The following is a 12,234-nucleotide window of genomic DNA, read 5'->3' on the forward strand; positions in this document are numbered from 1 at the left end:
CAAGGTAAGGATTTTTTTCTTCTCTTTCTTAGAAGAAGGGACTGGGGATAAAGGATATGCTCATCCTGCAGGATATGGGAGTTCAGGGACATGTCCCTGGTGACTACACCTGCTGTAAGTACGACCAGCATGTAGTCCCTGGTGACTACATGGAGCAGTTGGAGCTGCAGTCGGATCCACTATGGAGCATCAGCGATACGGAGAGTGTAGTAGATAGTACATTTAGTGAGATTGTCACACCGCAGATGGGTGACTGCCAGAAAGGGCAGTAAGTGCAACCAGGTAGTGCAGGAGTCCCCTCTGATCATTCCCCTCTCAAAAAGGTACAGTGGCATGCAAAAGTTTGGGCACCCCTGGTCAAAATTTCTGTTCCTGTGAATAGTTAAGTGAGTAGAAGATAAACTGATCTCCAAAAGTCATAAAGTTAAAGATGAAACATTCTTTTCAACATTTTAAGCAAGATTAGTGTATTATTTTTGTTTTGTACAATTTTAGAGTGAAAGAAGGAAAGGAGCACCATGCAAAAGTTTGGGCACCCCAAGAGATTTCAGCTCTCAGATAACTTTTACCAAGGTCTCAGACCTTCATTAGCTTGTTAGGGCTATGGCTTGTTCACAGTCATCATTAGGAAAGGCCAGGTGATGCAAATTTCAAAGCTTTATAAATACCCTGACTCCTCAAACCTTGTCCCAACAATCAGCAGCCAGGGGCTCCTCTAAGCAGCTGCCTAGCACTCTGAAAATTAAAATAAATGATGCCCACAAAGCAAGAGAAGGCTCTAAGAAGACAGCAAAGCATTTTCAGGTAGCCGTTTCCTCAGTTCGTAATGTAATTAAGAAATGGCAGTTAACAGGAACGGTGAAGATCAAGTTGAGGTCTGAAAGACCAAGAAAACTTTCAGAGAGAACTGCTCGTAGGATTGCTAGAAAGGCAAATCAAAACCCCCGTTTGACTGCAAAAGACCTTCAGGAAGATTTAGCAGACTCTGGAGTGGTGGTGCACTGTTCTACTGTGCAGCGACACCTGCACAAATATGACCTTCACGGAAGAGTCATCAGAAGAAAACCTTTCCTGCATCCTCACCACAAAATTCAGCATTAGAAGTTTGCAAAGGAACATCTAAATAAGCCTGATGCATTTTGGAAACAAGTCCTGTGGACTGAAGTTAAAATAGAACTTTTTGGCCGCAATGAGCAAAGGTATGCTTGGAGAAAAAAGGGTGCAGAATTTCATGAAAAGAACACCTCTCCAACTGTTAAGCACGGGGGTGGATTGATCATGCTTTGGGCTTGTGTTGCAGCCGGTGGCATGGGGAACATTTCACTGGTAGAGGGAAGAATGAATTCAATTAAATACCTGCAAATTATGGAGGCAAACATCACACCGTCTGTAAAAAAAAGCTGAAGCTGAAAAGAGGATGGCTTCTACAACAGGATAATGATCCTAAACACACCTCAAAATCCACAATGGACTACCTCAAGAGGCACAAGCTGAAGGTTTTGCCATGGCCCTCACAGTCCCCTGACCTGAACATCATCGAAAATCTGTGGATAGACCTCAAGAGAGCAGTGCGTGCAAGACGGCCCAAGAATCTCACAGAACTAGAACCCTTTTACAAGGAAGAATGGGCAAAAACCCCCCCTAACAAGAACTGAAAGACTCTTAGCTGGCTACAGAAAGCGCTTACAAGCTGTGATACCTGCCAAAGGGGGTGTTACTGAGTACTGACCATGCAGGGTGCCCAAACTTTTGCTTCAGGCCCTTTTCTTTTTTTTAGTTATTTTGAAACTGTGAAGGATGGAAATAAAATATTAAAGAAATGTGTCATCTTTAACTTTATACCTTTTGGAAATCAGGTCATCTTTTACTCGCTTAGCTGTTCACAGTAACAGAAATTTTGACCAGGGGTGCCCAAACTTTTGCATGCCACTGTATACCATTGTGAATACTGTTGCTGTGTGTGGGATGTGGGGTGTGGGGGGCGGGGAAAATGGCCTCTAAGAGTAAAACAGCAGCTGTTTGAAGCACCACGGTTACCTCTGATGCACAGCAGTGGAGATAAAAGTCTAGTCGAGCGCAAGTGATAGGGGTTTTGTTAATGAGGGGAACAGACAGGCATTTCTGTGCCAAGAGCGAAACTCCAGAATAGTCTGTTGCCTCCCTGATGCCAGGGTCAGGAATGTCTCAGAGTGGGTACAAAACATTCCAAAGGGGAGGGGAAACAGCCAGAGGGTGAAGTACAGAGAGTCGTCGAGTTGTACTGCACGGAAGCAGGCCCTTCGTCCCAACTCATCCATGCCAACCGTGATGCCTATCTACACTAAACCTATTTAACTGCATTAGGCCCTTAACACCTTTCCTATCCAAGTACTTGTCCAAATGCCTTTTAAACACCATAATTGTATCTGCCTCCATCACCTTCTCTGGCAGTTCGCTCCATATAACCAGCACTCTGTGTGAAAAAACTTGCTCCTCAGATGTCCTATAAATTTCTCCCCATCACCTTAAACCTATGACCTTTAGTTTTAGACTCCCCAATGCTTGGTAAAAGACTATCTAAACTATGCACCTCAATTTTATAAACTTCTATAAGATCACCCTCAGCCTCCTATGTTTCCAGTGAGAACAAACCCAATCTCTCCTTGTAACTAAAGCCAGGCAACATCCTGGTGAATCTCTTCTGCCTTCTTTCTATTGCTACCACATCCTCCCGATAGTGTGCTGAGTGTATAGTGTACACAATACTCTAAGTGCAGACTAACCAATGTTAGGTAGAGGCAGAAGGTCGTTTTTTTAAAGAATATGTACTAGAAAAGGGATTGTACTTGACCTTGTCTTAGGAAAATGAAACCAGGCAGTTGATGGAAGTGTAGGTTGGGCAGATTTTGGAAACAGTAATCATAATTCTGTAATTTTTAATGTAGTAATGGAAAGGGATAAAGTTGGTCTTCAAGTTAAGGTCCTAAATTGGGGGAAAGCTGATTTCGATAGCACAATAGAGGACCTGGTGAAAAAAGATTGGGAGCAGATGCTTACAGGTAAAACATCTGAGAAATGAGAGTCTTTTAAAAGTTACCAAGAGTTCAGGACCAGAATGTTCTGGTAAGGGTGAGAGGCAAAGATAGCAAGATTAGGGAACCTCGAAAGACAAAGGTATTGAAAGTTTGATCAGGAAATATAAAGAGAATGCTTGACAGGTATAGGCAACTACAATTAAGTCAGTCCCTTAAGGAACATAGAGGGTAAAGGAGAGTAGACAAAAAAGAAAGGAGGGCAAAAAGAAAGGAGGGCAAAAAGAAAGGAGGGCAAAAAGAAGACGTGAAATATCCTTGGCAGGTAAGATTAAGTCATTCCATAAGTAAGTTGGTCCAGATGGTTAAGGTACATGGGATCCAAAGCTGCTCAATTCGATCCAAAATTGGCTTGGTCATAGGATGCAGAGGTCAGTGGTAGAAGGATGTTTTTCTGATTGGAAGTCTGTGACTAAGGGTGCACCACAGGGATTGGTGATGGGAACTTTGCTGTTTGTGATATTTATTAATGACTTGAATAAGAATGTAGGAGGTATGAGTAGTAAGTTCTATGCACACAAAATGCTGGATGAACTCAGCAGGTCAGGCAGCATCTATGGAGAGAAATAAACAGTTGATGTTTCGGGTCAAGACCCTTCATTGGTAAGTTTGCAGATGTCGTGAAGATTGGTGGTGTTGTGGATAGCAGGGAAGGTTGTCTCAGGCTACAGCAGGATATAGATCAGATGGAAAGTTGGGTGGAGCTGGAATTTAATCCAACAAGTGTGAGGCGATCTATTTTGGGAAGTCAAATAGGGGTAGGACATACACAGTAAATAGTAGGGCACTAAGGAATGTTGACAAATGGGAAGACCTAGGGGTCCAAGTCCATAGTTCCCTGAAAGTGGCAACACAGGTTGATAGGGTGGTGAGAAAGGCATATGTCATGATCTTCCTAGGCTGGGGGATAGGATATAAGAATTGTTATGTTGCAACTTTACAAAACACTGGTTAGGCCACACTTGAGCATTGTGTGTAGTTCTGGCCACCACACTGTTGGAAGGATGAGATTGCACTGGAGAGAGTGCAAAGGAGATTCAATAGGATGTTGCCTGAATTGGAGAACTTTAGTCATAGGGAGAGAATGGATAGTTTTTTCTGGAGTCAAGGAGGCTGAGTGCTGACTTGATAGAATTATATAATGTTATGAGCAGCACAGATGCGGTAGTCAGTCAAAACCTTTTTCCACTGGTAGGGGTATCAAAAATAAGAGGGCATAGGTCTAAGATGAGAAGAAGATGTTTTAAAGGGGAACCGAGGGCTAAGTTTTTCCACAGAGAGTGGTTGATACCTGGAACGTGCTGCCAGAGGTGGTGGTGGAATCAGATACCATTACTATGTTTAAGAGGCACTTGAACAGGCACACAAACAGGCAATGCAGAGAAGAATACTGTCCTAGAGAAACGAAGGACTGCATATGCTGGAACCTAGATGAAAAAACAAGATGCTGAAAGAACTCAGCAGGACAGGCAGCATTCATGGAAAAAAACAGACGGTTAACGTTTCAGGTCAGGACCTTTCTTCAGGACTGAAGATAGGAAAAGGTGAAGCCCAGTATATAGGGTGGAAAAACAGAGTAGTGATAGGTGGACAAAAGGGGGGAAGTGGGGTGTACACAAGGTGGTGATGGGTAGATACTGGTAAGAGATAGTGATAGGCAGATGCGGGGGAGGAGAGGAGAGCAGATCCACTAAGGGATGGGTCAAAGGCATGGAGGCAGGTGCCCAGTGGGGGGAGGGAAGGAGAGGGAAAAAGAATAGGCAAGCAGAAAAAAAAGAGATAGGCTAGGAAAGGGAAGAAAAGAAGAGGCATGGTGGGGGTGGGGTGGGGGCCTCCTCCACTGCCAGCAAAAGTCCAAATGCAAACTGGAGGAACAGTACCCTATTTTCCATCTTGTGACTTTACAGCCTAACGGCATGTATATACCCCGATTCCCCATCATGACGGCCTCACCGTCCTCTGCTTCTTTCTCAACCAGAGACAGAACCAGTCCCCTTTCACTAACACTCTCATCCACCTGGCTGAGCTTGTCCTCACTCTAAACAACTTCTCTTTTGATTCCTCTGACTTTCTACAGACCAAGGGTGTCGCCATAGGCACTCACATGGGCCCCAGCAATGACTGTCTTTTCGCTGGCTACATTGAACAGTCTCTGTTCCAAGCCTACTCTGGCCCCATTCCTCGACTCTCCGCTAAATTGACAACTGCATTGGTGTTACCCCTTGCACCTGTGTGGAACTCAACGGTTTCATAAATTTCGCCACTGATTTTCACCTGGCTCTCCAATTCACTTGGAGTATCTCTGATACCTCCCTCTCCTTTCTTGATCTCTCCACCTCTGTCTCAGGAGATTCTTTATCCACCGACATCTTCCACAAACCCACTGCCGCCCACAGCTACCTTGACTACGGCTCCTCTCACCATCTCTTGCGAGGATGCTATCCCTTTCTCCTAATTTCTCCGCCTCTGCCCCCATGATGAGGCTTTCCACTCCAAGACATCTGAGATGTCCAACTTCTTTAATAACCATGACTTCCTCCCTACTGTGGTTGTGAGAGCTCACACCTGCATTTCTGCCATTTCCTGCACCTCTGCTCTCACCCCCACCCCTCCCAGACCCAACAGGGATAGGGTCCCCCTTGTCCTTACATTTCATCCCACCAGCCTAAGTATCCAACACATCATTCTCCGTCACTTCCACCATCTCCAGTGGGATCCCACCACCAAACATCTTTCCCTCCCCACCCCTTTCTGCCTTTCACAGGGACCGCTCTCTCCACAACTCCCTCCCCACCCATCCTGCTCCCGCCCCGGGGACTTTCCACTGCCTCTACCATAGGTGTAACACCTTCCCCTACACCCCCTCCGTCCAGGGACCCGAACAGTCCTATCAGGTGAGGCAGAGATTTACCTGCACCTCCCCTAATATCATCTACTTCATTCAGTGCTCCAAGTGTGTCCTCCTCTACGTTGGCGAGACCAAATGCAGATTAGGTGACCTGTGTTCCATTTGTTACCGTGGTCTGCATCTCTCCATTGCCAGTCACTTCAGCTCCCCCTCACACTCCATCACTGATACGTCAGTCCTCTGCCTCCTCCACTGCCAGGAGAAGTCCAAATGCAAACTGGAGGAACAGCAGCTCATTTTCCATCTTGGGACCTTACAGCCTAACAGCATGAACATCGAAGTCTCCCACTTTAAGTAAACCAAACCCATCCCCCCCCCAACTGTGCATCTTCTTTCCTTTCCTTCGTTAGCCCCTCTCTTTTTTCTCCTTGCCTATTTTATTTTCCTCCCCTCCCCCCATGGAGCAACTGTCTCTGTACCTTTGACCCATCCCCTGGTGGATCTGCTCTCCCTTCCTCCCCCACATCTGCCTAGCACCATCTCTTACTCATCTACCCATCACCACCTTGTGCCCACTCCACCTCCCGTCTTTTGTCCACCTATCACTGCTCTGTTTCTCCCCCCTCTATATATTGGGCTTCCCCTTTTCCTATCTTCAGTCATGAAGAAGGGTCCTGACCTGAAACATTAACCATCTGTTTTTCTCTATGGGTGCTGCCTGGCCTGAAGGATACTGTCCTAATGTGGTCAAATGGGAATTGTGCAGATGGGCAAAAAGGTCGGCATGGACGTGGTGGGCTGAAGGGCCAGTGCCTCTGCTACACAACTCTGTCGCTGATGACGATTGTTCAGTACTGGAATCATCTCCAGTTTGACGTACAAACATTTAACCAGTCTTATAATGTTCCACATTCCTGTCTAATATAATTCAAGCAGAAGGAAGAAAGTGCACAAAATTCCATCCTGCACCACTGGTATTTGACCACACACAACAAGTTAAATAAAAATCAAAGCCCATATACTGAAAATAGCTGCTGGCTGCAAAATTAATGTTTTGTTTTAAGAAGTGGCTGTTGAGTTACAGCAATTCTGATTATTTTGGAATTGTTAAAACATACAAATCTCAGAAATTCAATTCTGTGAACACCATCATGGAAATGAAAGACTTGAAGGGTTATGTCATTTGTTTTTATTTGAAATAACTCATGCTTAAAAAAAGCCTGAGGCTAAAGAGGGAGCTTCCACTGGCAATGAAGAGCAACAAAGAATGAAGAACAAAACCAAAACTCTCATTTCAAAATATATAATTTTGCATCAATCGGAATTATTTGCTGATTCTGGAAATTCCTCAAAATTTCCATAACAGAAACTCATTGAATGGGCCTTATTTCCTTTGAAGAAGTCTATCAAAGCTACAACGTGGGGAGGAGGGCAGAACGTGCGTGAGGAGAGGCAAAGGTGGATCCAGAGCTCTGAAGGGGATGATTGAACATGGAGGAATGGGCAGAATGTGGGGAAGTCGGGCAAAGTGTGCAGAAGAAGGCAGAACATGGGGTTGCTTTACAGGGTATGGGAGAAGATGGTAGAACTTGGTAGCAGAGACAGAGCTTGAGACAAAATGGAATGACTTGAGAGAGGGGCAGAGCTTGGGGGAGAAAGGCTTGGGGGATCAAAACTTGGGGAAAGATGGCTGAACACGAGGCCAAGCTTACAGGCATTGGAGAGTGCCCAGGGCCGCAGAGGCTGAATGTGGAGACAACAGTCAGGATATGGCAGTAGAACCATTGGGAAGGAGATAGTCATAGCAGGTAGCAAAAGACTTAACACTTGACTATATAAATCTGATGGATTCAAGTCACTTTTTGAAAGTAATTAGAAGCCTGTCTTTTTAAATTAGTAAATCTTTGAAGAGGGAGAGCACAAACCAGATAGATTCCAAAAACAATGAGGAAGAGAGGAGCAATATTCATTAAGAAAATTAACTGCATTCAACTTCAGTAGAGGAAGATGACTAGTCAGATTTCTTTATAAAACTTCTGCAAAAAACATTTTTTCAGTTTGTACCAAAAGCTCACTCTCAGCCACATCAAACCTATGGTTTATGTGATGCACATGATGACTTCAAAGACAGAAATATCACTACATATTCATTTTATAATGCTTGAATCATGAGATTTTAGAAAATGTAACCAATAGATTTATTTCAGAATTTTCCTTCAGTGCCGGCATAAATTTGACAGGCCAAATGGCCTGCTTCCTTGTTGTACCAATACTATAATTCTATGCTATCAATTGATCTTGCTTTTATCCTGCAATTAGAACCAGCTTTAAGTCAGCAGTCTGTTTTTAATGTATCCACTCTGGTAGGTGCAGAAATCAATGAGTGAAAAATCAGATAAAAATACATCAGCAGCTGTTCAAAGAGTGTCACAGAGACACAAACATAATACAAGCACACACAATAAATCGGAATAGTCAGCCTTTTAGAGAAAGCACAAACTGTTTAGTTTTTCTGTCCAGTAACTGAATTAAACCTGAAATCATATGATTTAAAAGGGCATGGGGCTTTGTTCACCTGGGCTTTGCTGGCGGTTACACATTCCTCCCAGAGTCCACCTCCGGTCCAGCCGGCGTAGATGAGCTTTGCGTCTCTTAGTGACTACAAGTATGGATTGAAATATTACAAAACAGACACAAAAATCAAACAGCCAAGTGTTTACAACAAAGAGATGAACATATTCACAAAGAAACCACATGGATCAGGGCTGGAAGGAGTTTATGGGATTGAACTATTACTAACAAATCTTTCAAAGATAACCATTGGTTTGTTTAGTCTTCAGAAGGCTGTGTATTTCTCTGTACACTAGAAAAGGCTTTGGTTTGTCCATCCTCTTTGAGATATAATACAAAAACCTCTTTAGCAACCTTTGGATTCTCTCAGCACCAGTTAGTAAAACTAGCACGATTCAGTGACTAAAACTTACGTGGTAGCTAACTAAACATGTAGGCTAAAGGATAATATTGTTCAGTTCGTATTTGTAAGTGGGCAGAACAATGGCAGATGAAATTTGATCCTAATAAATGAGATGATGCACTTTGGGTGTACAAATAAGATAAGCTATCTTTATTAGTCACATGTACATTGAAACACACAGTGAAATGCATCACAGTGAAATACATTTAGGACATATAAAATGTATACCTAGAGTACTGAGGAATGGAGGGATCTTGGTGCACAAGTCCAAGAGTACCTGAAGGTGGCTGTACAGGAAAATAAGATGGTGAAGAGAGGATCCAAGCAAGAATTTTTTCAACCAGAGGGTGGTTACAATCTGGAGTGAACTGCCTAAGGAGGTGGTGGAGGCAGTTACTCTCACAACATTTAAGAAATATCTGGATATGCACTTGAACTACCAAGACATAGAAGGCTACAGACCGAGTGCTGGTAAATGGGATTAGTACGGATGGGTATTAGATGGTTGGCACAGACATGGTGGGCTTAAGGGCCTGTTTCTGTGATGAGTGACTGTGACTTTGGAATATTTTTTAAATTGTCAGTATCTAATGAAGATTGATATCTAGAGAGATCTGGGTATGAGATACAGAAGGTAAAAATGCAAGTACCACATACATTTAGGTAGGCAAGTAGTATGTTGGCTTTTTTTTGCAAGAGATTTGTGGTACAAAAGGAAGGAAGCCTTTCCATAATTGGTTACATCTCATTTGGAGTACTGTGTGAGTTTGGTCTCCATTCTAATAAAAATATTTCTTAGACTTGGAGCCTGTGCTGTGTCAATTCACAAGATTGATTCCTGGGATCAGGGGCCCATCTTCTGAGAGAGTCTGAGTAAGATTGGCCTATACTCACCGGATTTTAAAAGAATGAGAGAGGATTTCAGTGAAAGAAGATTCTGAGAGGGCTTGAAAAGGTACATGTGGGGAAACCGTTTCTTGTCAGTGGAAAGTCTGCAAGTACGGGGCATTGAATAGTGATAGGAGGCTACTTTACTAAATGAATCTGTACTGGCTCTAAGCAATAGCAATCAAGCTGGTCCCTCTCCTCATAGCCATGCAAATTCTTTTCTTTCAGATGCTTTTTTAAGCTCCTTTCTGAACAACAATTGAATCTGCTTTCACTATTACCACCCATCCCCCAACCCCTGGAAGTGCATTCCTGACCCAAACTACTTGTTGTGGAAAAATGTTTTTCCTTATTGTATCTTTTGATTTTTTAGCCAATCATCTTCAAGTTATGTCTTCTTATTTTTGACCCCTCGACCAAAGGGAACAGTTTCTCTCCGTCTACTCTGCCTATACCCTTCTTGATCTTAAATACTTTTTCTGAGATCCTGTGTTCCAAGAAAACAAACCCAGCTTCTCCAGTCTATCCAAAGTGATTCCAGGAATTATTCTTAGTCCTTTCGTGCACCCTTTTTAAAGCCATTACATCTTTCTAAAGTATAGCATCCATAATTGGACAATACTTCAGTTGTGGCTGAGCTAGTATTTTATAATGCTTCATGACTGTCTTGCTCTTGTAGTCTATGTACTCCAGACTTTACAAAATCTAGGACCCCACATACCTTTTTGAGTACTTTTTTTTAAACATGCCCGACCACTTTCAATTAACAATGCAGATAGGTATATTGTACAAGTGCCTTTGTTACCACATTCCTCCTTGGTAGAGGTCAGAAAATTGATAACAATCTATCCCTATTTGACTTCCGAAAATGCATCACCTTGCGTATCATGTCTCCAACCTGGCGGCATGAACATCGAATTCTCAAACTTCCAGTAACCGATCCCCCTCTGTCCTGTTTCCCTTTTCTCTTTCCTCTCCTCCTAATCCAACTGGCCCCCACCGCCCTCTGTCTCCCCACCCCCCACCCTCTCCATCTGCCCATCACCCATACACTCCTCCCACTGATTCAGCTCCTCACCTCCCTCCCTTTACTCCATATTCCACCTTCCTCTTGTATCAAATTCCATGATCTTGAGCCCTTTGTCACTTCTACCTATCACATCACAGCTTCTTACATCATTCCCACTTCCCCCCCCCCATCTGCCTATCACCCCCTCATCTGCCAGCTCCACCCCTTGCCTCCCATATTTTTTTTTGACTATTTTCCCTTTTTCTTTCAGTCTAGATGAAGGGCCTCGCCCCGAAACATCAACGTCCATTTCCTTCCATAGATGTTGCCTGACCCACTATTCCTCCGAGCGCTTTGTGTGTTGCTCCAGATTCCAGCATTTGCAGTCTCTACTTTATTAGTGTTGTTTGACCTAACAACTAGAAAACCTGGAAATAATTATTTTCTATTAGACAGAGCACCAACACAGCAATGGTTTCTCTCAATTGGCTGTTTTGTTAGGTCCATGTGCATTCATCCCAATTAATCCTCCAGCCTGGATACCACAAATGGTTTTCGTTTTAGTATGACAATGAAAACACTGGTGAACAACAGCTCTTTTAACACTCTGAGTACTAATTATTTCCCATGATTGAGTACTAATTATTTCCCATGATTAGGTACTATTCATACATCCTCATGCATAGTAAGATTTGACTCACTCTGCTCTGAACACACATTGACAAGGACCCGATGGATAGTTTATAAACCAATTGAGAATAGACATCTTCCTTTGGCTGACAAATGTGATCTGATACTTAGGAGTGAACAGTCACTGCACTGTGTGGTCTCTCATCAACAGCATGATAGGTCACCCATTGTCTGCACAGAATTAATTTCTAGGGTTAAAGCATCCATTGCAAGAGCCAAATAACTACTAAAGGTGAAATCATGCCCTCTGAGTTGGATTTGAAATCTAGTTGCAGGGGAGCAGGAATATGTATAATGCTTTTTGAGCAATGGGGAATACAATTACAGAGCAACTTTTTCGCACCTGTTACCCAATGAATATTGGTAAAGCTTAACATCTTTATCAATAGTACTCAGAAGAGTTAAATGCTCATATGCCAGTATTTAAGAAAATGATTCAAAACAAACCTCTGAAATACTGGAAACAGTTGATTAAACACAATATGTAAATTACATGAGGAGACAACAACCTTACAACAAAATGAGATAATGAGTAGAAATTTATTAATTCACATTGAATGAGGAGGTGAAGTTCTTAGATGCAGGAGTAGCATAGCAATGGTAGATGATAAAAGACCAAAATTCAGCTAGTTCCCTTTCTACCATCATGGTGATATCTTTAGACAGTTGTTCATTGAACATATCAAACAATTTCTATCAATTGACTCAGACATGAAATAAACAGAATTTCAGAGCTTCAGTCTGGTTAAAGAGA

General features: G+C 42.9%; 1 protein-coding gene across 4 annotated transcripts in view; it reads right to left on the reverse strand.

Annotated features, from left to right (window-relative positions):
* Nucleotides 1-12,234, reverse strand: part of sh3pxd2aa (SH3 and PX domains 2Aa) — a 434,682-nt gene that overhangs the window by 79,413 nt on the left and 343,035 nt on the right. For 3 of the 4 annotated variants that reach the window (XM_052027258.1, XM_052027260.1, XM_052027261.1), the window contains one exon: nt 8,495-8,578. The exons of the other annotated variant lie outside the window; for it this stretch is intronic. In XM_052027258.1, the coding sequence (XP_051883218.1) occupies nt 8,495-8,578 (84 nt within the window). The remainder of the gene's footprint in view (nt 1-8,494; nt 8,579-12,234) is intronic. 4 annotated transcript variants of the gene reach the window in all.

The sequence above is a fragment of the Pristis pectinata genome, chromosome 12 (assembly GCF_009764475.1).
Source record: "Pristis pectinata isolate sPriPec2 chromosome 12, sPriPec2.1.pri, whole genome shotgun sequence".
Taxonomy (NCBI): Eukaryota; Metazoa; Chordata; class Chondrichthyes; order Rhinopristiformes; family Pristidae; genus Pristis; species Pristis pectinata.